General features: G+C 42.7%; 2 protein-coding genes across 23 annotated transcripts in view; both read left to right on the top strand.

Annotated features, from left to right (window-relative positions):
• Positions 1–12414, top strand: part of clasp2 (cytoplasmic linker associated protein 2) — a 60109-nt gene extending 47695 nt beyond the window's left edge. For 13 of the 21 annotated variants that reach the window (XM_040122680.1, XM_040122684.1, XM_040122672.1 and 10 more), the window contains 14 exons: positions 279–338; positions 653–655; positions 1188–1351; positions 3204–3282; positions 5392–5535; positions 5740–5883; positions 6040–6146; positions 6639–6780; positions 8633–8828; positions 8935–9128; positions 9226–9354; positions 9616–9822; positions 10151–10267; positions 11069–12414. In XM_040122680.1, the coding sequence (XP_039978614.1) occupies positions 279–338; positions 653–655; positions 1188–1351; positions 3204–3282; positions 5392–5535; positions 5740–5883; positions 6040–6146; positions 6639–6780; positions 8633–8828; positions 8935–9128; positions 9226–9354; positions 9616–9822; positions 10151–10267; positions 11069–11146 (1764 nt within the window). In that variant the 3' untranslated portion in view covers positions 11147–12414. The remainder of the gene's footprint in view (positions 1–278; positions 339–652; positions 656–1187; positions 1352–3203; positions 3283–5391; positions 5536–5739; positions 5884–6039; positions 6147–6638; positions 6781–8632; positions 8829–8934; positions 9129–9225; positions 9355–9615; positions 9823–10150; positions 10268–11068) is intronic. The other 8 variants (XM_040122687.1, XM_040122685.1, XM_040122682.1 and 5 more) reach the window with 2 other exon arrangements.
• Positions 12415–14481: 2067 nt separating this feature from the next.
• Positions 14482–27306, top strand: ubp1 (upstream binding protein 1). Of its 2 annotated transcripts, none has more exons than XM_040121605.1 (16): positions 14482–14582; positions 18465–18616; positions 19692–19768; positions 19964–20069; positions 20163–20269; positions 20412–20564; positions 20696–20806; positions 21905–22012; positions 22346–22452; positions 22629–22683; positions 23028–23121; positions 23220–23310; positions 23506–23624; positions 23727–23869; positions 24785–24836; positions 24945–27306. In XM_040121605.1, exons 1-16 carry the CDS (start codon positions 14509–14511, stop codon positions 24980–24982), a joined length of 1587 nt encoding a protein of 528 aa, XP_039977539.1. In that variant the 5' UTR covers positions 14482–14508; the 3' UTR covers positions 24983–27306. The 2 variants fall into 2 exon arrangements, with proteins under 2 accessions (XP_039977539.1, XP_039977538.1); XM_040121604.1 differs by lacking the exon at positions 14482–14582 and adding an exon at positions 14983–15964.
• Positions 27307–27645: the final 339 nt, after the last annotated feature.

The raw sequence follows: 27645 nt of genomic DNA, 5'->3' as shown, positions 1-27645 counted from the left end.
TGCCACTCCCCTGTCTTTCCCCTCCCCTACCTGCAGTCTGAAGCGACAAAACACTTACGGCACGTGTAGCCACAAAAGCACACACACATGTACACACATACGCACAGATGTTTGGGCTGCAAGCGCTTCTCTCTGACTAACCAGCTGCGGTTCGCCCTCTCTAACTCTGCCACTTGCCTTTCGGCGGTTTTGAGTGCCCGTCGCCTCACACATGTCGTAAGGTGTGTGAGCTTCTCCCCTTCCCCTCGTTTGACGTTTGACGATTTGATGAATTTCAGCGAGACTCCGGCAGGGTGTACGGCACGGCAGAATCCGGTATAAGCTCAGCCTCCTTCAAGGTACTGCATCTCACCATGAATGTCTCTCCTGCCTTTATCTGTTTGTCCCACACCATTCCCACTTCTTCTTTCTCATCTCCCATGTTTCTCAACTTTAATTTAATTTCTTTTCTACTAGTGTGCACACAACATCTGCTCAGCTTTTTCACATTATGATTCTTACCTGGTTCAAGATACTTACATATTTTTTCAAGTTTTGTCTTGAAAGTCAAGATTATGAATGTACACTCACACGCTGAGTACATTCTTTGTCAGGATGCTAACAGATGTGTTTCTTTCTCCCCCATGCCACCCCACTGTGGAACTCTCTGTAGAGAGTAAGTTTGGCCAGTCAGTGTTATTGTACTTAAACTCTGTATTTGAATGAAAATCTGCTTAATTAATCTGATTGGGTAACCAGTTACCAAGCCAACAACATAACACTCACTAACCTACCTCACACAATGTTGCCTGTAACTACACTGTCCTGCTGAAATCAACCACTGGCATATAGAGATGGTCAACACACACACACAGCCTGATTGATGATCGATGCTAAATCCTTTTAAGTTGTTCACTGTCTTATTGTTGTTGTCTTGTAATATTAATACTCTTATCAATTTGGGTGATTTACGTCTTATTGGTGATTGGGAATGAAGGTGGGCTGCTGTGATGATGAGTGAATAACCACTAACTTCACAATGGGAACTAATTCTGCTATCATAGTATCCGTCTTCAACAGAATAATCTATATCCTGTAAATGCAGGAGTACTTGTATGCATGCATGTGTGTGCATGAAAAATATGAATTGTTGAGTGACTATTTTGCTGTGTGTGATCCCAATTGTGTGCACCGGCATTTGATTCAAGGTGTTCAGTATGTTCCTGGAGACACTGGTAGACTTCATCCAGGTCCATAAGGACGACCTGCAGGACTGGTTGTTCGTCCTGCTCACACAGCTGCTGAAGAAGATGGGAGCTGACCTGCTGGGCTCCGTACAGGCCAAAGTTCAGAGAGCCCTGGATGTCACACGGTAGGTGTCACACTCAATTACAGAATGACATTAGGGCATATACAGTTAGGTCCATAAGAATTTGGACAGTGACACAATTTTGGTGAATTTGCCTTTGTACACTAAATTCAGGGATTACAGCCACATAGTCCCTCATTTTCAGAGGCTCAAAATAATTGGACAATTGACTGACAATCAGTTTCATGGCCAGATGTGACCTGTTCCCTCGTTATTTCATGACAAATTATAAAAGTTCTGGAGTTGTGTGAATTTACAATTGGTAGCTGTTCACAAAAACTCAATATGCTGTCCAAAGAGATGTCGATGCAAATGAAGGGAGGTCATCATTAGGTTCAAAAACACAAAACAAACCTATCAGACAGATGGCAGAAACTTTAGGTGCAACCAAATCAACAGTTTGGTACATTCTTAATAAGGAGGAATGCGCTGGTGAGCTCAGCAACACCAAAAGGCTTGGAAGAACATGGGAGACAACTAAAGTTGATGATGGCAGGATTCTGTCCTTGTTGAAGAAAAACCCTTCATAACATCTAACCAGGTCAAGAACACTCTTGAGGAGGTAGGCATATTGTTGTCAAAGTCTAGAGAGACGCCTCAAGAGACGCCTTCATGAATGTAAATACAGAGTGTTTACCACAAGGTGCAAACCACTGGTAACACAAAAGAACAGCAAGACCAGATTAGACTTGTTCAGAAAACATCTAAAAAACACGTGCCCAGTTCTGAAACAAGATTCTTTGGACAGATGAAACCAAGATGGACTTGTACCAGAATGATGTGAAGAGAAGAGTATGGAGAAGGAAAGGAACGGCTCATGATCCAATGCAAACCACATCATCTGTCAAACTTGGTGGAGGCAGTATTATGGCATGGGCATGTATGACTGCTTGTTAATTGCGAATATTGTGTCACTATCCAAATACTTATGGACCTAACTAAGTATTCGACCTACTGGTAACATAAGTTTACACATACAGTATAGTAAAAGAAAATTTGAGCATGATGGTTCATTCTTGATCTTTAGGGATAGTATGTGTAACAGAGTAATTTAAAGCTCAAAGGTCCACTTTTTAGCTTTTCAGAGCTTTCGGTCACAGCTTAAGAAGACTGAGAGATGTGTATGAACGATGAGAAAAGCCAGTTTGCACTTAAAGAGTATTTGTTACATATACAGTGCTGTGCAAAAGATTCTAAAAGTAAAGTGAGGTAACTTTCACATATAATGCATTAATAGTTTTTATTTGTTAGTTTCTGCACATAAAGTGCAGTAAATGTAATATTTGGTGTAACCACCCTTTGCCTTTAAAACAGCACCAGTTCTCATCAGTACGTGCACTGGTTTTCAAGGTCATCTTGGAGATGACCATCTTGGAAAACTTACCACAGTTCTCCTGTGAATTTAGGCTGTCTCACGGTCTTCTGTCTTTTCATGTAATCTCAAACTGACTCCATGTTGTTGAGATCAGGGCTCTGGGGGGGCCTGTCGCAGGACTCCTTGTTCTTCTTGTCTCTGAAGATAGTTCTTTGATACAAACTCTGGCTGTTTGTTTTGGTTTAACTTTTGAATTGCCTAAAGTTTTTGCACAGTGCTATATATATGAAAAAATAGATAGGCTTCTCAGGATCAATGCTACCTTCTCTCTCTTGTATTTTTACACATAGATAAATGGTAGTTTTTGCAAGAGAGCGGATGTTAACACAAATCATTGTTTTACCTCTGACTTTTGTATTGATAAAGTAATTTAACTGAACCTGTCAAGACAAACAGTAAAGATTATTTTGCTGTGAGGTGTATTCATATACACGCTACAACTTTAATGTGGATTTCTGGGATTTCTGTTTTCACTTGCAGAGAGTCTTTCCCTAATGACCTCCAGTTTACTATTCTCATGAGGTTTACCGTCGACCAGACACAGACGCCCAACCTCAAGGTAAATGACAAGTTAATTTAATCTGTGCGTGTGTACGTAAGTGTTTATATGAGATAGAAAGCTGAGTGTGTGAAGGTCTGACTAAAGGAAGGGGTTGATGGGAAGGATGGACATTAGGCTGGAAATCAAGGGATGTTGTAACCATGGTAACTGCTGTACTGATATGACCTCATGCCTGCCCATGCTGGCCCTGCCTCCCAAACCCCACAAAACCCTGAATCCTGGGCTGTGATTGGATGGAGATTGATCTAGCCACTCCACTGGCTTTTTGCTCTGCTACAGTGTGGACGCTCCCTTCACTCTCTTCTCCTCTAACTCCTTTTCCATCCTTGTACTTTGGTCCTCCCTCTCTCTCACTAACCCTTCTGTTAGACCAACGTCTTGCCTCTCCGAGCCCTCTACATTCCCTTCCCCTCAATTTCGGCTAATTCATCCCTCACTCCTCTACCCTCTTTCCCTTTTATCTCTCTGTCGCTCTGCCTCCTACCCACACCCTTTCCTGCCTGATGTTTAATCCTATTCTTCTTACTTTCTTTCACTACTCCTTATCAGTCTGCTACTTTCCCTTGCAACTAGGCTTGGGCAATGAAAGTATGATATCAGCATCACAATTTCACAATTTTCCAACCCCAAATGTACCTTTCCTCAAGATTATTGTCGTTTTTCATTTGACCTGGCAAAACTTGTATTGACCCCTCTTTCATTTAAGAGAAGGTGTTTTGTTACCATATATTATTGCTGTCAGTTGTTTTTTTTGTTTTTTTGTACTCAAAAAATTTGGTGAAATTTCATGCAGTAAAGAAGTGGTTGCTGTTCATTGTTTAAAGTCTCTGTTAGCTCATAGCATGACTTTTTCAGCTCTCATCACAGGCTACGGCAGAGCAATATATGATAATAAATACTCTCAGGCAGTAGAAACGTGTTTGTGGGTGATGCTGCAAATCATGAAGACAACTGCTTTATGTCGGTCCTAGCTTTACAGGATTTTTGTAAACGTGATTAAGTGACAGGATTATTCTGATAAGCAATCAATAGACTCCAGAGACCAACATTCCCATCTGATTACTTAAAATATGTATAAACATTGTCTCAATTAAATTTCCAGAAAATCATAAACTTTCCCGGCAACCATGATAAAAGTGTAATGTAGAAATTATAAGGATGTTAATACAATGTTGAGTATTTCAGTGGTGTAGCTGTCATTTTCCAGCCTATAAACTGTTGCACGAAGCTTCATGAACCATCAGTTTATGTTGCCATACTAGGCATTGCAGCTCTTGGCTGCCATCATGTGGACTAAACAATTGCATTGTGTATTGCCAGATTTTTAGAATGCTAGAAATTACAATACCGCCAAAGCCTACTTTCTTTCTCCTCCTCTTAAACTTTCTGCACTATCCTCCTCTTCCTTTTCTTCTCTTGTCTCCCCCCGCCCTCCCCTGTCCTCGCTTCCCTGTCTCACTCCGTTGATTGATGCGGTGCCTCTCCTCTCTGTCTCTGAAGCCTGTACGGAGCTCGTGTTGCGGGCGAGGGCGAGGCATGGGAGGGTCCGGGGTAAAATTGTTCCCCCCCAGAGCTCGCCGCCATGCCTGCTCTCTAGACGAGCAGGTCGCAGCCTGGAGCCAGTCCTCCCAGGTCAGTGCGCTCCGGGGGGAGCAATTATATGGCGCGCACAATGCTGCTAAGTGATTTGGAAGAGGTTCTGGTCCTTGAGGTTCATATGTAAAGAGAGGGAGAAGGAGAGAGAGAGAGAGAGGAAAATCAGGGCAGGAGTCAGTTGTTGTGGCGTTTCGGGGCCTGCGGTGAATGTTTGTATTTATTGCTTCCTTTGTCATTTGTCATCATTTTTATGTTGATTTACATGTTTTTCTACATTGAAAAGCATGACCATGAATGCAGTTTGATCTTCTCGCACTGATTCATCAGATCATTTGATTTTCAGACCTGCAAGAGATCGTTGGTGGTCACTTTTTCATGTGTGTGCTTGTAGTTTTGTTACTGTATGTGTATTACTACTTTGCAGGTGAATGTTGGCCATGCAGTTTCTGTGTTATTGACCAGGCTATGTAATGGTTTAAATGTGTGTGTGTGTGTGTGTTTGTATTGCAGGTGAAGGTGGCCATTCTGAAGTACATTGAGACGCTGACGTTACAGATGGAGGCTCCAGACTTTGTGAACTCCAGTGAGACTCGACTTGCCGTCTCCCGCATCATCACCTGGACAACTGAACCGAAGAGCTCAGACGTCAGAAAGGTACCGAAACACACACACATATACAAACACACAAATATATATAAGACATAGATTTGAGATTAAGATATTGTACATTTCCCAAGTCAAAAGCCACCTTAAAACATTACTCCCACAGTTTATTCTCGTGTTACTAGCAAGCAGCACTGCCCTCTTTGGTTCACACAAGTCTTCCTAAATGAGAGGCATGTATTTTGTCTGTACCAGGCAGCCCAGTCGGTGCTAATCGCCCTGTTCCAGCTCAACACTCCAGAGTTCACCATGCTGCTGGCAGCTCTGCCCAAAACGTTTCAAGACGGAGCCACCAAGCTGCTTCAAAACCATCTGAAGAACACTGGAAATGCTGCACAGGTAAAACGCACACACTCACCAACTCAAGCAGTTCTCACCAAAGGGTTTCATTTGCGTCACTAGTTTAGACGCAAAAGGTTGTTAATCATTATACTGTGAAAATAATGCCATACTTCTATGTGTCAACTTTTTTTTTTTTTTTTGTCACTTCCTCAGGCACCAATGGGCAGCCCTCTGACGCGCCACACCCCTCGATCTCCAGCCAGCTGGTCCAGCCCGGTCACTTCCCCTACCAACACCTCCCAGAACACCCCCTCACCAAGGTAACACACAGAAACACTTCTCTTAATTCAACTTCACTCACCAAAAAATTCCCATAAAAATGGGAAATGCATCTAACAATCATTGACAAATAAGCATAAGCACAGGACACTGTGCAAATTAGTAAAAAGAAACGCTACAGATGCTTGGACACAGTTTGTCTCAGTGTGTTTCAGCGTCTTCATTTTTCTTCTTCTGTAACTACTGTCTCGCTCCGGTCTTTGGAGTAAGCACATATCTTTGCACAAACATACACAATCAACTGCACTCAGCAACACTTCCTTTTGTCTGTTCAGAGCACACAGCAACCGGCGGTTAGACAAAACCTGTAGCTTGGTAACTTGTTTTCAGCAAGCGGTCACATTCTAGCATATTTAGACATCTGCGCTTGTGCAAAAGAGAATGGGTGAGGCAGTCAACAAATTTCCACTATGTACAATCATTTTGTTCCTTCATTATATGTTATAATCCAACACTTTCCTTTATATGTGCAGTGCTTTTGACTACGACACAGAAAACATGAACTCGGAGGACATCTACAGCTCGCTGAAAGGTGTCACTGAGGCCATCCAGAACTTCAGCGTCCGCAGCCAAGAGGACATGAATGAACCAATGCAACGGCGGGAAGGAGAGGAGGTGAGTAGAGCACACTGAGGGATGCTGTATGTGTTGATGTGTGCATGGATTTGTACTTCAGTGTGTATCAAGGCTGATATGGCACTATTGGAGCTGTACTAAAATACTCTTGTGAAGGAAAGGAGGTTTTTGTTAATATTAATAATGTGTTTTGTTTTAAGCAATATTTTCTATGATATGATATTTTCTTACATGAATGAGAAAAAATTTGAAACATTTACAGATGATTGCGTGAAGGATAGCAGCCAGAATTTGCAACAACATTAGTATTGAGCAGTAGGTGTAAATATTACCAACCGGCCAACTTTTGGGAATTCTTTCCTGAAACATCACAAAACAAGTTCTGCTGGCAGAACAATGTGACAAATAAAAAGAGTAGAGGTGTTGATCTGACAAAGTATTCTACGTCAAGTTTTGCTTTATTAAACTCGATGCTGCGGACACATTTCATTTGGAACCCAAAAGGTAATTTGTTTTGATAGTGAGCCCTTCTCTTATTTTACAGTGTATTTTCCAAGACTTGCAAAAGCCAAAACAAAGACACACAAACATGGCTACCTACATCTACTGAATGTGACCTTGACATCTGATCTGTGCCACCACTCCCTTTGTAGTGTGAGAACTGAGAAAAAGAGTGTTTATGAGACTGATGACTGTGAACTTTATTCTCCGCAGCTACTGATAAAATCATGTTAATTGCTTGTTATTAACCTGGCTGCTGAAAATCAAACTAAAGAGGATTTTATCAACAAGAACCTTCTCTTATCTAGATGCTCTGCTTGTTCAGTCCAAATTCATGACTTCAGACGTCATTCCAGGTCTTATTGCAGTCCCTCCCAACAACCCTGGTCCTTTTAAAGGACATGGTGTACTCAAGTACAGAGGTGTGACCTGCTGACATTTTCCCCATGAGATGCATCTGAAATCTAACCAGACCACATGCCATCAGTCTGCCAATCGCAGCGCACCTGACTCATCAAACCACCACTCAGATATTGATATTTAGTGGTTTGAGTGTAAATATACACAGAAAACAAGAGCTCCTTAAGCCTCCTCACCCTGCTCTTCTCCTTTCGCAAGTCCCAACACTGGCTTGTTTTCAATCACAGCAGGATAACAACTTGCTGTCAGGAAAGAAAACCTCACCCATATTTTCATGACCATCTGGATCATCTAAAGTGATCCAGATTAATTAATCTGAAAGATTTAATAGATTAAAAGATTCCTTTTGATCCTTTGTCCAACTTCTGTACCCGCTGAAAACAGAATAGTGACAAGCAATTTGGGATGCTTCCACACCTAACCTGTTCCAAGTGAAGTCAGGTTTTTAGTTTTTGGAAGTAAAAACAGAACAACTAAAGGATTATGTAATAGTATAATAATACTGAACTACTATTAAATCCATCTGCTGGTCATGAGCTGTCAAGGAAGCAATATCCTAAAATACAGATATATATATCTCTGCATATATACAGAGCGCTGTGATTTTTCCTGCTACACGAGGCAGTGAAAAAGCCTTAAACGTAGAAACTTCACACAGCAATATTAATAACGTAATTTCAGTCATTTTTATTTATATGGCCTGAAATCACAAACTACATATTCATCTCAGAATGCTTTACACACTGTACAACATACGACACCTTCTGTCCTTAGACCCTCAGTTCACATAAGAAAAGACTCCATATTACAGAACAAGGTGCCTCTTTTGTCCTGTTGGTACTTGTTTGTCATTATTTGTGCCAGATAAATAATGAGAATTTTCATAACCAAACTAAACCAAACCAAACTACAGGTGTGAAAGTGACCTTAAATACCAAGCCTCCCTAACATCAGATTTTATGTCTTGCAGGGTGGCAGTGGGATAGACAGCAGAGTGTTGGACTTGATGGACGGCGGTCGCATGGCTCTGGACAACAAGACTTCCCTCCTCAACACCCCCCTGCTCTCTTCCAGCCCCCGAGGGGCCCGTGAGCACTTTTCCGACTCTCCCTTTAAGCACGGCCGTAAAGACACTAGCCTGGACGACTCGGAGCATCTCACTGATGGTACACAAACACATTCTGACAGACAAAAACACAGTCACTGTACAACACAAAAATATAATATGAACAAAATACCATGTTTTTTATTTTTTTTATTGTCTCTTAACAGATAGCAGCCTGGACCAGTCGGAGCTGGTTTCCGAGCTGCTGAAGGAGTTGTCCAATCACAACGAGCGCATAGAGGAGAGGAAGGGAGCACTATGTGAACTGTTGAAGCTGATTCGTGAAAACACCCTGCAGGTGTGGGATGAACATTTCAAGACCATACTGCTGCTCCTGCTCGAGACGATGGGCGACAGAGAGGTAGCCACGCTCACTAGAGTCTGTAATGATAACACTGTGCAAATAGGCCAAGCGAAATCCCCTTTGTTTTAAACTTGAATCTTTCTAATTCTCCCAGCATGTGATCCGAACACTGGCTCTGCGGGTTCTGAGGGAGATTCTCAGCAAGCAGCCCTGGAGGTTCAAGAACTATGCAGAGCTCACCATCATGAAGGCCCTGGAGGCTCACAAAGACCCTCACAAGGAGGTATATTTACTCACATACACAAATCAGCTCACGTAAAAGCAGTTTTTAAGTGTGCATGAAGAGAGCATGAAGAGATGGTACAAAAGATTTTTTTTTTAAGTTTATAGATGGATCAAAATAACCAATTCTTGTTTTCATCTTCTCCATGAGAATGAAATGGTTATATTCACCCATTTCAACTGAATAAATTTCCATCAATGTGATCTCAACCCATTTCATTCTTGAATGGCATCAATATAATGTTTGACTGTATTTCTACAGGTGGTAAGAGCAGCAGAGGAGACGGCAGCCATGTTGGCGTTATCCATCAGTCCAGACCAGTGTATCAAGGTGTTGTGTCCCATCATCCAGTCAGCTGACTACCCAATCAACCTGGCTGCCATCAAGATGCAGACCAAAGTGGTGGAGCGGATTCCCAGAGAGGGCCTGATCAGCATGCTGCCTGAGATAGTGCCAGGACTCATACAGGTAACACACACACACACACACACACACACACACACACACACACACACACACACACACTAACTAACATAACTGTTAGTTTTGGTGCTGAAAATCACCAGTCCAGTTTTGTTCATGTCAGTGTTAAACAACGTCTCTTCTATCCTTTCTGTAAAGCTCGGCCATACATGGTGTATTTGTTATTTCTTTCATAAAATTTGTGAAACTAATGCAACTCCTACCCTCACACAACCCACACATTCATGTACAAACACTTTTTTCTACTTTCTGACTCCTTTGTTCTGAACAAAGGGCTCTGCAGGTTTGTAACCTATTTTATCTGGTTGAGCAGGGTTATGACAACTCTGAGAGCAGTGTGAGGAAAGCCTGTGTGTTCTGCTTGGTGGCCATTCATGCAGTGATTGGAGAGGACCTCAAACCGCACCTCAGCCAACTCTCAAGCAGCAAGGTGACCTGACCTTAAAGCATTTGAAACTTTGCAGGCCTAAAAATGTCTAGTTCCTAGTGCATGCTACCAGGCTTTGTCGAAACAGGTCGAAATCTGGCATCTCGAGACTTTGAAATCAGGTTTACACCTTCATTTTAAATGTGCTCTACAACAACCAGTGTGAAAAGACCACTTCTTATATCTTTTATTTTATTTTTATGCAACATCATAACACTGTTTTACTGCCCTTTGTTTCCTGTAATGCATTTTTCTGAATTCGAACTTATATATTCTTTCTGAATTCAATCTACCGCTACTATTGTTAGTAGATTTGATGGTAAAATGTTAAAGAACACGGAAAAATTATGAAAACATCAAAAAAATGAACTCTAATTAATTAATAATAGAAAAAGGTTTTGTTGAATCAAACTATCAACCAAAGTTTATCAGCTGTAGAGTCATCCGCCTCCATGCCACATCTGCAGTAAGATGTCAGTTAAGCAGTAATCATGTGACAGAAAGATACTTCAAGGCCATCGCCAGTGTTATATATACCACATTTGACAAAATGGTATGGAAGCATCAGTCAACATTGTGATATTATCGTGATATTACATATTTATATAATATATTGCATAGCTGTAAAGTGTATTTGCATGCAAAACTTTGATGTTGTATGATACCACACATAGGAAACCACATTTTTAGCCAACTGGGTTGTGGTAGGTAGTTGCCCTTTAGCATACACCTTGTGTGACCTCTAGCAACCTCTAGTTACAAACATTTACATGTCCATCCTCGGTACTGTTTTTCTGTCCGTAGCTGAAGCTGTTGAATCTGTACATCAAGCGTGCCCAGTCTGGCTCCAGCGGCAGTGAACCCCCATCTGAGGGCCTATAGGAGACACAGCGCCCTCCCACAGGGCAACCCCAGAACTGCAACTCTGCCCACCAAACATAAAACATCTGTTCATGTGCTCACGTCCATACCGATTGAGAACAAAACACACATCCTAACACTCTTTCACAGGAGCAAACTGCTTACATCTACATGCACGCTTGCACTCTGGACAGCAGAGTGACACGACCACACACGCATAGGTACACACAATCCTCCCACATTTACTGCCCCACTGCAAGATGGGAGTTCTCCTGACCATCGCTGAGGATCCATCCTGATCTCAGACTGAACTAAACCCTTAAATTTGCATTAAACATAAACAGACACACATATACAGTCACATACTCTACCCGGGTTTGTCAGTAATCACTCAAGGATGAAGATATGAAATGTCCGTCCTTTCCATTCTCCTTTATATATCGAACACAACAGTATCCACTCTGAACAACATTTTGATGTCAACAGGAAATGGTGCATCTGCATGGTTCTCATTTTTCTTGGGGGGGGGGGTAATATTCATCAAACAGCGCTGAGACGAACAAACAGTGCCGTCTTCGTTTCCTTCTTGAGCAGTGAGTAACAGGGGCCAGGTAGGCAGGAATGTAAATTTGCATTGTGTCAAGAGTTTGGATTTATTTTATGCAATGAGGTTTTACTGCAGCAGTTTTTAATGAGTTTTCTCTCTCTCACACACATCAACACACACGTTCTCTCTTTCAAAAAGGTGCTGATGAGCCGAAAAGGTACGACCGACCAATCCTGAACAGTACTAACGCGAGTCACAGTGGGTCATGCCTGCTCATAGCAAATACAGTACATAGGCAGGTTCCGAAATATAGGAGGCATTATGTGCTTGGCTATGCATGAGACTAAATTTAAAAAAGTTACTTTTTATCAGGGTCCTATTGACAGTCAGAATAGTGTGACTGGGGTTTTAAATTAATGTGAAAATGTCCGCCCCTTTCATATAACTACATGGTGTCCTCCATTTCTCCCAGCTCATCTTGGATCAGTCCACTTCTGGGCAATACTGGGTGGAAGATGGGTGCGTGCTGCTTACTACATGAAGTATGACAGGACATGGCTTATCACATAGTGGATATGTATCTATATATGATTAAAATGGAATACCCAATATCAGTGTCATTTAGGAGAGTTGCCGGGGGGGTGCACACGCGCACCTTTTCCCATCTTTGTTTTTATTTTTTCTCTCTCTCTCTCCCTCTCTCTCTGTTGCGCGTGCCGTAGTCTCTCTCTCACACTTATTTTTCTCTGCTGAGAAATTTGTAGAAAAGTATTATTTACAGCTCTGGAAAAAAAAAACTGTCACATCACCCTTTTCTCTTCTCCTCTTCATCGTGTCTTTCTTTCCTTCCTCTCCTTGTAACATTCTAGTTTTCACTGTTGTGTTTCCTCTGTGCATTTACAAAGCTGTGCTTACAATAAAGTAAAGAACTTGTACAGATCATCATAAGCTCTGACTCTGTGATTTTTGCAGTGGGAAAGAGCCCCACGGTGAGAAGCGGTTATCAGAGCCGAAACAACTAGTCGATTAATCAATTAGTCAGTCAACAGAAAATGAATCTGTTTTCATAATCAACAAATTGTTTAAATAATTTTTAAAGCAAAATCACCAAACAATCTCTGGTCCATGCTCCTCCAACATGGGGACTTTCTGCTTTTCTCTGTTTTACATAATTGTAAACTGATTATCTTTAGGTCTTGGTCAGACAAAACAAAACATTCATCAACAACAATGCATCATTTTGGACTCTTGGAAACTGCAGTGGACATTTTTTTATTCTTCTCTGACATTTTATAGCTGATGAGTTAGTTAATCAAGAAAATCAGGAGATGAATTGAGAATTAAAGTAAGCTTAACTTTCTAAGGCCAGCTTTAATGTCTTAAAATTGCTTATTTTTCCATCTAACAGTCCATATCCCAAAGACTTCCATTTACTATCTCATAAGACAAAGAAAATAAGCAAGTCCTCACAACTGGGAAGTATTTAATTGTTGTTAATCAGCTAATCGACTAACTGATTACTGACTCATTAATTGGTAGCGCAGAGAGCTCTGGAAAGACAACGTGCAGGAAAATGTTCACAGTAATAACTAGTTAACAAAGTGGGCTAATCCAGACGTGCTGCAAATAATAACATTTATGTCTTACGCAATGTAGCTATTTGAGAGACCGGTGCTGAATTTCATGTATGCATCTGTTCTCTGGGCTGTAAATATAGGTGCGGCTAAAGAGGGTTCCAGATAGACTACCAATCTGACCCGTAAACCCCCCTGGCCTCCCTGAAGCCACCCCCTTACTGCCAAGTCCCTGCAGTTAATACTCTGTCTGTCCTCAAAACAACTCCCTTCTTAGGCAAACAGATCAGTTATATCTGAGGAGAGGAGGAGACATGGCTGCTCATCTACAAGCTGAGGTGGAATTTAACCAGTACATTTACTAGAGCACTATACTTAAGTACAACTTTGACGTACTTCAATGTAGTATTGCCATTTTATGTTACTTTATACTTATCTTCCACATCATTTTTGAGAGAAATATTGTACTTTTTCTCCACTTCACTTATCTGACAGCTGTTCAATCTTATATGCAAAACATAGTATCAGTTTACAAAATAGGATTACTGTTGTAGATTAAACTACACAACAGTATATAAAGTGGTTAAAATTAGATTCAGCTAGAAACAGCAGTATGCTACTTAAATATTATTAATAATATTCCAATAATAAAACACTACTTTTGCTTTTGATACTTTCAGTACATTTTGCTCATAATACCTTTAAGTATTTTTTTTAAATACAAGATTCTTACGTGTAAGGAAGGAATATTAAACTGTTCAGTAAAAGCTTGCATTTGCCTGATGTCATTCTGAAAACTGGCTAAATTAACTAATTAGTGTCTTTTATGTTTGCACGTAAGAAGTTAAATTAGGTTTGCCTACTAGATTTTTGGCCCATTATGTTGGATCTCTACTGCCGCCCTGCACTTAAGTGTGTGCTGAAGTACATGTCCTGAATTGTCAGACGGGGGGGCCTTAATTAAGTCACGAGGCGGGTCTTCCCCCCCTTGAGCGAAAATAGCGCGTGTACCCTGCTCGGAAAAACTTCACCCAGACACTTGACCGTGTGCCACGTCCAGGGTCCGACCGGTGGATAATTATTGACCGGGGCGACACGCAACAAGTCTGCAACCAACCTCAGTGGACTGGACTCCTCCGCCGTTCGGCACTGGGCCTGAATCAAACATGCGCTCCCGTTTGGACCTCCTCGGCGCCGGGCTGGGACGCGTTCGTTCGCCGCAGGAGTGAGGCGCAGTGCAGCGACCGCCGGTGTGGGGCACGATGCTGTTCTGGCAGCCCTACACTGAAAACTTCCGAGCCCCCGTACAGAGACCCGGCGGAGCCAGTTACACACGGTATGACCCTCGGAAACCCGTGAAGGAAGCGTTCGTTTAGTTCAGTGTTAGGACCCAGAGTGTCAACAGTGTGAGTGTGTTTCTAAGTCCCCTGTACTACATACATGCTAATAAATAACTACTTTGGTGATTTCTTCTTTTAACTGTGGCCCAATGAGCCTATCGCTGCTCGTGCAGCTGCCACATGTTTAAGTCTGACACACAGAGGGAATTTCTACACATGAATACACTATATCACTATTCTCGCAGTGCTGCTCATCTTTGTTGACAGAGATGACTTAGTGGATGTGTTACAGTTTCTGTAGGCACAGCACAGCTACAGTTGGACACAATGACGGCAGCTCGGAGGTCTCTGATTGGGTAATCCCCTTGCGCTTGGCACAGGGGGTGGCCCCTGATTGGCTGACCGCTGTCCTGGCATTCTTCCTGAGGCTGGCGGTGGTGGCCCCGCAGGATTCGCAGACCCGACAGTCCGTGCGCGGAGGGTGCCATGTTGATGCCTGGTTTTGTGTCAACCGCTGCACTTCGGATGGTTAAAGGACTGCGCCTCGAGGGCTGGGAGCCTTAGCGGTGATTCCTGCACCGCGATGAGAAGAGGAGAGCGGCCTGGGATGGTACAGGGAGTGCCAGAAGAGAAGAGCTCTTAGGTCACCGGACACCACACAGTTGATTTAGAGCCAGTGAAGTTGATGCTAGTTAGCTCGATAGCAAGGTATCAACAGCTGTGCCGACGCTGCGTGGGATGCGGCGTGTGGACTGAAACAATACCATCTTCTGTGCTTGTTGCATTTTGTTGAGCTAACGTTAGCCAGCCTGCTTGGAGACTCTGTGCCTGGGGAAACAGCGGCGCTGCTGAATTCATGCTAGCCTACTTAAGTTGCCTTTGTGAAGCTAGCTAGCTGTTAGCTAACGTTAGCATGCTGACAATCAGCTCGCATCTTCAGTCACGACTAACATTTGCTAGCTGAGTGGATCCTAACTCATCGTTACTTTCGGACAGTCTGCCAGTCGTGGAGCAGCGTACTGCGTGACAAAAGCCCCCGAAAAACCTCGACTGGAGATATGGCGATAAACCCAGTCTCTGTGGAAAGCTACCAGTTCGCCTGCCCCGCTTGCCAAGGAGCGGCTAACGGGCTAGCAGCATAACTTTCCTCTCACGGCGTCACCCAGAAGCTGCAGAGCCCACTTCCTCGTTAGCCGACCTCCCGTACCTGAAGCAAGCTGGCGGCCCTCCGAGTAGAAGCCGAAGACAAGGAGCTGGGGACGATGGCCTGGGTGCTGAAGATGGACGACGCCACCATCGAGTCGGGGCTGGTGCACGACTTCGATGCCAGCCTGTCCGGCATCGGGCAGGAGCTGGGGGCTGGAGCCTACAGCATGAGGTCAGAGACGAGGATCAACATGCCGAACCCCAGCTTCCTAGATCAGTAGCGGGTCATGAGAGAGAACAACACAAACTCTGGCTGGAAGTGTTAACATTAACCCCCCCTGTCTCTGTGTGTTATTCCATTTGTACTGGCTGTGATGGCTTCTCTTTGTTTTGGGATTTGAAGTAGGGCAGTCACTGCAGGTTGCCACAATCAGGCACAAAGATTAATTTCTCAAAAACCCAAACAAAAGCAAATGAAAGACATGTTATGCTGTGAGGTGTGTGTGTGTTTGTGTGAGAGTATGTGCGTGTGCGCATGCACACCAAAAAGAGACCTACACTCTGTGTTCTTTTCAAGATAACACTGAGGAGGTCTGCTGGAAAGGCCCTGGTTTGGCCTCTGACTGGCAAAGTTATCAAAATAGGTCTCTGGCTTTGTTTCTGAAGACTAGTGGTGTGTGGAAACAAAGGGTTGTGTACTGTGTCTAAGGTAACAGCTCTGACTTTAGTCTTTTTGATTAGGAAAGTTTCTAAAGGAGTCAGTTGACTTGGTGGCAGAAGCTTCAGCACGTCTTTCCTCTCTCCTTCATCTTGTTGAAGATTTGTTGTAGACATTCAAATTTCCATTTCTGAAAGACCTTGAAACATGCGTTGTATTCCCCAAAGTATGATATTGAAACCATTGTATTTCTGCTGAAATCTAACATGTTCAAATGACACCCAGCTTCAGCTGCTACGCACACAGTCTTTGTCTCTATGCAGTAATCGCAAGAAATACATGAAGTCCCGTAACAAATGTTCGTCCCCAGTGTTTACTATGTACTCCAGTGACACATGGATATTGTACCAGTTACTGGTTGCTCAAGTGACTCAAACATTTATTTCCAAACACAGGGTCTTATGAATCAGGGAAACGCTGGTTGGTCAGGACTACGTGTTGATAACCTGTGAAGGGTGAATAAAAGTTTCCTGTAACTGTTTTCCCTTCCTGCGGTTAAAGGATGACTCTGTTTGGCACCGTAGTAGTGTTGATGTAAACCACCTGTTCAGTTAGTAACTCTTGGTATGTGTGCACTGTTTTGTAAGAGGTTACAGGAGGTGATGATATTTGTGTGATGAAGGCAAGAAACTCCCAGGGCATGCACGTGTCTTGTCTTAGCAGCTTACTTGGCCATCTGCTTTTAGCGTGCATTTTTGTCTGTTTACCTGTGACACAGGTGTGCGCCAGTCTCTTATGAGAGTACGCAAGTTTACCAATACTGAAGTGATGGGCTGCATGTGTGTGTCAATTAGTGAAAACTGTGTATGTGTGTGTGATTTGTGTCAGTGGCTGCAGGAGTAGTACCATCTGTGATGTTGGGGTGGGTTACGGGGCATGTTTGGAGTCAGCAGCTGGTAGGAACAGAATGTCTCAGTGTGTTTCAGCGGAGCCAGGTCTTCAGATTTCAGGAAGCAAATGTCGTTTTCCTGGGCAGCAGGGCTTAATGGGGCTGTGGTACCCAGATTGGCACTGTCTGGACAAAGAAAACACACAGGCAAGTGCTTGAAAGTGACTTGAGACTGAATAAATCTAGCAGGCTGCTGTGTGGAAAAGTTTTTTTTTTTTTTTTGAGGAAGGTCCTGCAGGAATGTCCTGAAATTGTTAAGTTGTCTTGTGTGGGTTTTTTTGTTTTGTTTTGTTTTTGTTTGTTTTCTTTGTTTTCTTTTAAGCTTGTCTTAGGTTTAGAGAAGCATAATGACTTGCCAAGAAGTTTTCCAGGTAATGAGATCCCATGGTCTAGATTTCTTTGCATGGACAGGGCGCCTCTTCTGCACAGGCACAGAGATCTACACGCAAGCACGCTCCCGTTCACTGTGCCCCCGTTGACACTCCTGCAGCATTTGTCAGGGTGAGCTCAGGACGTGTTGGTTGTCTAGAGTGGCTGCCAAGTGTGAGAGATAGTATGTGTCAGCAGCTCAGGCTATCTCTGGGTGTTTTTGTTCATTTATCCTGCAGCAGCCTCATGCATACATAATAAGAGATCCATTTGTTCGATGGAGAGTCTTTGTCACTTATTCTAAAATAAGCCAATCCATTTAATAATTCCACACCATGAGGAGGTGAAGTATTGTCTTACCAAAAGGGGTGCTTGCAACAGTTTAAATGGCTCAATCCATGCGAGGCGTTTTATAGAGATAATTGTAAAGTGTACAACCAGAACATTCGGTCTTGAGGAAAAAAAACAGGGTTTCTCTTTGCTTTTAGGAGGCCGTACTGATTATGTTGCTCAGGGTGGATCTGACATGGTGTTGGGGATTTTGATAAAAGCATAGGACTTTTATTCAACTTTAGACACAAGGCTATTGAAAAGGACTGATATAAATTTCGCCAAATAAAGCTCAACATGGAAAACCTTTAAAGTAAAGTGTCGCAATTGATTGTTTTTTTTGTTTTTGTTTTTTCCATGCTTGTCACTGCTGCATCATATCCATGCTGACTCTCTCTTTGTGTGTCTCCTCTCTTTCTCTCTCAGTGATGTGCTGGCTCTGCCAATCTTTAAGCAGGAGGACTCCAGCCTTCCTACCGAAAACGAGACCAAAAATCCCCCATTCCAGTATGTGCTGTGCGCTGCCACCTCGCCTGCTGTCAAACTGCATGACGAGACACTCACATACCTAAACCAAGGTGAGACACTCAATACAGTACATGCATTCCAGGGTACTGGTTTTACTTCACCTGATTTTGTTCTCTTTTCTTTTTTGTACTTGAATTTTTCTACTTAGACTACAAAACTGCACATAAAGACATGGTATTTGATGTGGTTTGTTCACATATGATCCAACTCTTTGTGTTCTAGGGCTAAACACACCTATCATTTAACATCAGTAAATAATTGCCATCTTCATTTATTGCACATTAGTACGATTACTGTAAAATAAAACTTTTGGCCTCTGGCCTCCTGGCACAAATGGAGATTTTGTATTTTAATGGTACATAGAGGGATTGAAATACATAGAGGAACTAGCAAAGTCCTCTTTTTAATGAGAAGCAGCAACATATACGGACTTACATGCTTTACTGAAAGACAGAAACTGTCAATTATTGATCCTACTTTTCATGGAGTTAGAGGATTTAACAGAATTCTTTATATTAAAATGGAATTATACAGAAATGCTAGTGCAGCTAAAATGCTACTTATAGCACCTTTAGGTCTATTTGTTGCTGATGCAAAGAATTTTTCAAACTGCTGAGTGGGCTGCTTTGAATTAAAGGTGGTCTGGTCGTCCATGCGATTAGGTCAAGATGCATGATGTCTAGTGGAAAATGTTAGCATATTGTGTCAGACACTAAATATACCATATCTTGTAACATAAACCATTAAATTGCAATCAAAGAGCTTTGTATCAACATCTGCAAATAAGGCCTGCAACAAAAAACGCCGCCTCACTAAAACACAAGTTGAGTATCTGTAATCATCCGGGCAGTGAGTCAGCAAAGATGAAGGACATTATATTAAAAAACGTAGCCCTTAAATCATTATATGAAGAGAAATGAAGCATAAAATAGACTTTTATCCCTTATTCCACACCAGGAACAAGAGAAATCTGGGTCTAAATGTTTTGTCATCAGTCTCCCCTAAATTACATAAAAAACAAAGCCTGTACTCTCTAGGGAGACCATTAAAATACAAAGAATATATACATTTATCCTTTCATCGGGTTTCTTTCTTGCTCTGGATCTTGTGCTTTCTCTCTCTCAGGCCAGTCTTACGAAGTGCGTATGTTGGACAACAGGAAGACAGGGGAGTTACCAGAGCTCAACAACAAGATGGTGAAGGTGAGAGGATCCTCACAGCTGGAGGACACACTTTCCCTTATTACGCCAAGTACACTTTGTACCTAACGTGTGTGTGTGTGTGTGTGTGTGTGTGTGTGTGTGTGTGTGTGTGTGTGTGTGTGTGTGTGTGTGTGTGTGTGTGTGTGTGTGTGTGTGTGTGTGTGTGTGTGTGTGTGTGTGTGTGTGTGTGTATAGAGCATAGTGCGAGTGGTGTTTCATGACCGCCGGCTACAGTACACAGAGCACCAGCAGCTTGAGGGTTGGAAGTGGAATCGTCCTGGCGACCGTCTCCTTGACATCGGTAATGACTCCTGGCGAGAAATGTTTACTTTAATCATCCTGTGTGTGATTTGGAGTTCAAATATGCGTCTGTGCGTGTGTTTGTGTGAGACAGATATCCCCATGTCAGTGGGGATTGTGGAGCCGAAGACTCACCCCTCCCAGCTCAACGCTGCAGAGTTCCTGTGGGACATGAACAAAAGGACTTCTGTTTTTGTGCAGGTAAGACACACACATCCTCACTCACACAAACCGCATGCACACACAGCTCTCTTTTGTGCCATCTGTTGGGCGTGCCACTGAATTTTCACTTCAAAGGCATATTTTGATCACACTCGAACCCTTGTCTGCCCGCTGTCTGCAGGTGCACTGCATCAGCACAGAGTTCACTCCCAGGAAACATGGTGGCGAGAAGGGCGTCCCCTTCAGGATCCAGTTCGACACATTCGCCCTGGGAGACAGTGGAGAGTACACAGAGCACCTCCACTCTGCCTCCTGCCAAATCAAAGTCTTTAAGGTATACACTCGGTGAAATGTTTCCACTGACTGAAATTATGTTGACATTCTTTGCCACCGCGTGTGTCGGCCCTCACAGAAATGAAATCTGTCCTTCCTTTTCCGGTCTCTTCTTCTCGGGTTCTTCTTTAGCCAAAGGGGGCGGACCGTAAGCAAAAGACAGACAGGGAGAAGATGGAGAAACGCACACCTCAAGAGAAGGAAAAGTACCAGCCCTCTTACGATACCACTATCCTGTCAGAGGTCAGTATGCAAAGGACTGTCAGACTTTACAGCTACGTGGCTTTAGCACTAACAAGCATCCAGGTTCAGTTTTTATTCAAGGGGCTGTCCATGTTAAATATATGCACCAGAGTAAGTGAAATGTATTTCTGCAAAGCAGCCCACCACATAGTTTAGTTTGAGGTAAAGACCTCCTGGTGTTTTACCCTATGTAAAACAAAAGACTGCATCACTGCCTACCTTTTTACTCATGTATTAATGATTTAGAATCTGAAAGTTTTTTTGGGTTTTTCTGTTTTGTCCCCCCCCCCGCCTTTACCATCCAGACAGCCCTTGTTTAGGGCTACGACTAACAGTTATTTTCTCAGAGCCCAAGATAACATCTGCATAATTCTTGTTTTGTTTGGACAACAGTAAAAAAACTCAAAGGTATTCATTTTACAACAGTATAAAACGAAGAGAAAAGCCCTAAATGCTCACAATTGAAAAGCTGGATCCAGAGATATTTTTTCAGGTATTTTTGCTTGCTAACTGATACTGACAAATGATTATCCACTATCAAAATTGTTGCCAGTTAATTTTTTGCCAACCAGCTATGCATTTCATCCAATTTGACAATTGAGTCTCGAAAGAAAACTACCATGTTGCAGTCATTGTAAAACAAGGAAACACCAAATTCGCATGATCCCATTAGTTCCTTTGCCATTTATTCCTATTGTCGTAGGACTTTTACTTATTTTTGCTCTCACAACATAAGGCTCTTGACAAAAAATGCTTTTTGGCAACTGACACACAGATGTTAAATGTCAAAGCTACCTACAGGTGCATCAATTAAAAACTGCAGAAGAGGTTTTAAAACAGACAATGGTTTAGCAATATAACTTTGACAAAAACATCGAGTGGAGAGATTGATCACAGTGATGGATTAAATGTCTCAAGCAAGTATCTGCAAGTATATGTTAATGCTTTAGTGACATGAACTGAAGTGACACTTGTATGCCATACCGAGATTTCCCTCAGGTTATTCACTCGGAGATGGAGTGTGTTTTCCTGGAGTTATTGGTTGTGTTTGTGTGTTAGTCGCTGGCTGGCTAACCTCTGTTGTGTGTCCGTACGTAGACGAGGCTCGAACCCATCATAGAGGATGCGGGTGACCATGAGCTGAAAAAGTCCAGCAAGCGGACACTTCCCGCTGACTGTGGCGACTCCTTGGCCAAGAGAGGCAGTGTAAGCACCCTGCTCTCCTGACCCCTGCTCCTCCTCCCCATCACTCCATCCCCCCAACCCCCCCCCCAGACACCTGGCTGTTAGTACTCTGAAGCTTGTAGACACTAGAACCTCAGCTGCTGGGAAAGGGATGCTATAATGCAATGTATTTGACATTAGTTGGGGTGGAGATGGTGCAAAGCTAAATTCCTAGTACACCCTTGAATTTCCTCAACCCTTAAGCTTTTGTTTCTTGGTAATTGGAGTTGGCCTTCAGTGATAATTATAATAATGATTTCATTTTTGTGAGGTTTTGGTATAATTGAGTATTTAGATGTGCGTGTGTTTCCTTAGTGCTCCCCATGGCCAGACAATGCCTACGTCAGCACCAACCAGGCAGCTACTCCCTCCTTCACCTCCACCCCGCTGTCCACCTACACAACCTCCTCAGTACCGGACAGGTAAGTGTGTGTGTGTGTGTGTGTGTGTGTGTGTGTGTGTGTGTGCCTGTGTGTGTGTGTGTGTGCCTGTGTGTGCCTGTGTGTGCCTGTGTGTCTGTGTGTACTTGTTTAGTTTGGCCTTTAACTGAGGTGTGTGTTGGTTTCACTTCTCTTAAATGTCATGTCTTCTTTTATAGTGACTCATCCTCTCCCAATCACCAGGCAGACCCCAGCAGCCATGGCAACTTGGAGGTTAGTCCACAGCTTTCCAATATGCTGTTTTGAATTATTTTTTATTCTCCGTAAATGTTTTCCACCACACTGAAGGTTTTATGAAAATTTTGTTGAGTGATACTGTCGTACTATTAGCTATGACTTTGGTTACATCAAGTGCTGAAACAAGTAATGGATATTTGGATCCCCAGAAAATGATAAATGAATAGTTTCTGACATTTAATATAGTAAACAGTTGATCCAAAATAATCTGTAGATCAGTGGAAAATGATCAGTTACATCAGCCATGACATGATTGCTGAATATGAATAAGGAAAGTAAAACCCAGATCCATGTGTTGACATCCTCTTTGTCCTCTACAGCAGCTGAGTCCCACTGCGTCCATACAGGACACACAGAAGTGGCTGCTGAAGAATCGCTTCAGCTCCTACACACGGCTCTTCTCTCACTTCTCAGGTACACATACATTGTCCCCCCACACACACAATAAAACACACATGTGGATGTATAACAGCTGCAGTGCATGTGACTGGTCTTCCGTCTTCTTTGCATAGGTTCTGATTTGTTGAAGCTAACCCGGGACGACCTGGTCCAGATTTGTGGACCAGCAGATGGGATCAGACTTTTCAATGCACTTAAATCCAGGTGTGTTACCAAGTGTGTGTGTCAGTTTCTCTGATTCTATACCTGTAAAAGCAATGTGTCAGTGTTTTTCATAGATTTTTTTTTTCTGTGTGTGTGTGTGTGTGTGTGTGTGTGTGTGTGTGTGTGTGTGTGTGTGTGTGTGTGTGTGTGTGTGTGTGTGTGTGTGTGTGTGTGTGTGTGTGTGTGTGTGTGTAGGTCGGTGTGTCCGAGGTTGACAGTGTATGTCTGTCAGGAGTCCCCTCGGGAGAGTCCCCTGCTGGAGAGACACGGCACCAATGAAAATGGAGAGCACAGCATCTCCTCTAGTTTACGCGGTACAGATAGAAACTCCGTGTGTAACAGCGAGTAACATTCATAACGAGTAGCGGTGGCATGTGAATGGTCTGAATTTAAAACCTGTTTCTGTTTGTGTGCAGTGTACCACGCTCTGTACCTAGAGGAGCTGACGGCTGCAGAATTGCTCCGCAAGATGGCCTGTGTGTGCAGCCTTCCACTGGGAAAAATCAACCAGGTGTACAGGCAGGGTCCTACAGGCATACACATCCTGCTTAGTGACCAGGTACCAACGCAGAAACACACAGGCCCTTTGCCTCTCCATTAGCACTGTAATACAGAGTATCGTCCTCTCAGCTGTGAAGGGCTCTCTATTAAGAGGGATGGTATAATTAAAGAGGTACTCTTTGGGATACGCTCAAAACTCTCCACTATAAGTAGGAAAAACCATCAACATGGATACTGATTGACTCTGCGCTCGCTCAGCTTTTGGGATACATTTTGTGCATTTCGCTTGTAAATGCAAAATATTCACAAACCATTGAGCATGTGCCCCAAATTGGTGGTACTTATTTTTTTATTTTTTTTTTATAGTGATGTGATGCATATATTATATGATATGATGGGTTCAAGTTTTCTGTCATTTTAACTACACTACACCAGCTGTGAATTTTGTCTGAACCATCCATGAAAAGGCAGTGAAAGAAAAATGGATCAAATGCTCATGTGCACAAAAGACAAAATTTAAATAAATCAAAATAAATCAGCCGGGGAACAAAATGTGAAAAGAGAGTTAATCGACGACTCACTAGCTTAATTTTTTTCAACTCTCAAATATTGATATTAGTATCTGCCTTAGAAATTCAGTGTTGGTCCAGCAATAATCCACATGAATGCAAAAATGGAGCTGAAGTGGACGAGGCTGGTATTGAGACTCAGACAGAGGAAGAAATAAACTGTGCGTCACTATTTTGTGCCCTATCTGACCAGTAACAACAACTCTGTCTGTAGTGTCATTTATTTGCATATAACTTACAGCTCTCTGCTGTCGCACACATACTGTGTTGTTTATGCTTCCATTAACCCCTCTCTTAACTCAAAAAGTCCTGCCTATCATGTCAGTGACCTCCAAATCAACAAGGAACCACTTTTGTCTGCACGTTGACAGGGATGTTCACTTTGTCTGTTTTGTTTTCTCCAGATGGTTTACAACTTGCCTGACGAGAGCTGTTTTTTGATCAGAACTGTCAAAGGTGAGCTCATAACGCATCTGTCTCTTGCGTTGTACTTTGGCATGAAACAGGGTTAGAAAGATCCTGAAGGATTTAATGTGCTTCTTTCCACACTTCTTTCTCTTCCAGATGAACTGGGTGAAGGACTCCATCTAATCCTGAAGTAGTGATGAGGACAGATGGCATCACTAATACTCCACCCTCTGTTTTGGAGCAAAAGTCTCCCTCTGTCCCTCTCTGCCTGCCTCTACTCTTTGCTTCTACTTCCTCCCTCTCTCTCTAAACGATCGCTCGATGGAAAGCAGAGAGACTGCGTTAAAGCCATGTAAATGTTAGAATCTGACATGGGTGTGTCCACTGTTTCATATTGAAAACACTATTAATGGAGGAGATCAGTTAAAAGAGGAGAGACTGGGGGGGGTATGGGGTTAAGGGAATGATAATTATCTTCTATGTATTTTGTTTTATTATTTTATTTTTTTGTCTTTTATATGGTTTTTGTGTGGAGAAAGGAGGCGGGAGGCTCCAGGAGAGAGGGGAGAGTGATGATCTGGCTTGCAGGAGAAGGAGAGAAAGCAGAGTTTCCTTTATTGCTCGTTGCCCTTCCTATACAAGGCACACAACCAGCACTAGGCCAGTATTTGATAACCTGTACTGCTGAACAGCATGCGATCTCAACATACTAACTTGCTTAAAGAGAATCCCAATTTGCTCTGCTTGTTTAACATTCTCCCGGGGTTGTCTTAGTCAACCATTTATCAATCAGATGAAATTGGTAACCCATGAAATATCCAGGCTAAATTTGTGGAAGTGGCGTCAACCTTTGTGGATGTTAACACCAACATTCAAATTTTTTTTGTTTGGTTTTTGGGCGTTGTCAAATGGACTGACCTAATTGACTCTTGTCACATAGTCATCCTATGTGATTTCAGACTTCTAGCCATATCTCTGTCTGTTGACGTGATGTCACACTCAGCTCAACTCTCTTAACGTACGTCCGGTTTAGTCTGCGCTTTTACTGTTTTTAGTTGATGCTTTATTTATGGATAAGCTGTTTCTGTTGCTCTCATTGACTTTACTTGTCTCTGGTGCCATATTGGCTTTTTAGCTCAACTTTTATTTGCATACATACACACAGAGCACATACACCTCCTCTTTGACTCCTCTGCTTTCTGTGCTGACTATGAAACACTGGTTTGGAGGAGTGGGGTTTTACGTCCCCTGGGATTTTGGCCGTAAGTGTGCAGAAAAGGAGGAACAAACCTTTATAGAAGACTGACATGTGGAGCAGTAACGCCTATCCAAAAACCTACTATAATGTGGACCAAATGGGTTTCAGATTGATAGGCATTTTTTGAGGAAAAGCCTCACTAAAAGCATTAAAGAATTGGTCAGAAGGTGAATAAAACCCTCATTTAGTGGAGCTGCTTGTGCGCTGCATGTCCAGAGTAATAATCCCTCCATTCCAGGATCTGCTCTGCAAGAAACGACAAATCATGCAGCAGGCTGGTAGAAGTGCATCAGTGCTGTAGCCTGGATTCATTAGTCTTACCTGTAGACTAGAAAATCACGGCAGCTCCACATCCATCTTGTTTTTTAATGTAGCTGAACACGGGAAGTACAAGTCATGTGTTTGAGTGCCCTTACTTTGAAAAGTGACAGGAAACCTCACACAAGTCGGGGAGTAGCAGGGAGGCGCTGTTGGTTTAGTTGACCCCCTTACTTTTGGTACATGATGTCTGGCAATGTTGAAGTGCATACAGTTTGCACGCCTCTAAGTGTCAGAATGTGTGTGTGCATGTGCATCATTTTTCGTTCTTACAAAAAGAGAACTTAATTATGTCAGGAGTTGTCATAAACTTTTTTTCCTGTTGGTATAATGAAACTGTTTATTTTGCTGTTTAGTAAAGAGCACGTGGAAGACGGGGAAGGGAGGGAAGGATAGTTTGGTCCTCGGTGAGTGTAACCCCCTCCTTCTTTTTCCAGATGTTAGAGACCAAGCCTGCACTGAAAAATCACAAAATTAAAGCTTGATGTGTAGTCAGTAGTCCTACAACCACACCCTCTTCTTATCCACCTAATGAGAAAGAGAACAAAAAAAATGAGAGACTGTAGAGACTAAAAATGGTCTGTTTTCGTCTCACCACGCACCAGAGCCAGGACTCTTGTGGTGCTTAAAAGGACATGAGCACCGCAGCACAGTAAACTGTCTTCATCAACTCAAAAATTAGTGAGAATAGAGTGGATGTGATACCAAGTCAGGCAAACTGGTGAGCAGTTTTGATCCCGTGACGGCCCTGACCTACCGTCTGTCTGTCTGAGTGAGTGAGTGAGTGAGTGAGTGAGTGATTGAGTGTGTGTGTGTTAGCAGGAGAGGTGACCACTGTTTATGTACAGCCTAATGTCAATGATGATGCTTCTCATGTGCACAGTACCGTATGCTGGAGATGTACACAACCACGTGATGGGAATAAATGATTTCATAACTTTCTCTGGTGTCTTCTTGCATTATTAGAGAAAATAATATTTCACAATAAACACATTTATGAGACTACAACTCTTCACATGCAACATGACAGATATCCTGACTTTGTCCTCTGGTTCCAAAGGCACTGCAGAGTACATTTCTTGTGAAGCATACAGTAGCATCATTTTCATCTCCTTGTATATTGAACCCCTATGTCTGCATATCCCCATTTTGTGAAGTAGGCTTTCTTTTAGAAAATTTGTTGCCTCCAATTCAAGATAACCTGGATGACATATGGATTATTCTTTAATTTAATAAATATCTCTTCCAGAGCTACAGAAGGCATTATGCAACTGTTTTCAG

The sequence above is a fragment of the Xiphias gladius genome, chromosome 24 (genome assembly GCF_016859285.1).
Source record: "Xiphias gladius isolate SHS-SW01 ecotype Sanya breed wild chromosome 24, ASM1685928v1, whole genome shotgun sequence".
Classification (NCBI taxonomy): Eukaryota; Metazoa; Chordata; class Actinopteri; order Istiophoriformes; family Xiphiidae; genus Xiphias; species Xiphias gladius.
Note: the sequence above shows the minus strand (reverse complement) of the source record. Positions and strands in the feature narration are given on the sequence as shown.

What these genes read in the sequence shown, in the direction of transcription:
- ubp1 (XM_040121604.1), top strand. Translation starts at nt 15,849, where the DNA reads ATGGCCTGGGTGCTGAAGATGGACGACGCCACCATCGAGTCGGGGCTG. An exon ending in ATACCACTATCCTGTCAGAG is followed by an intron (nt 20,807 to 21,904) that starts GTCAGTATGCAA and finishes GTCCGTACGTAG; the next exon opens with ACGAGGCTCGAACCCATCAT. An exon ending in ACCTCCTCAGTACCGGACAG is followed by an intron (nt 22,453 to 22,628) that starts GTAAGTGTGTGT and finishes CTTCTTTTATAG; the next exon opens with TGACTCATCCTCTCCCAATC.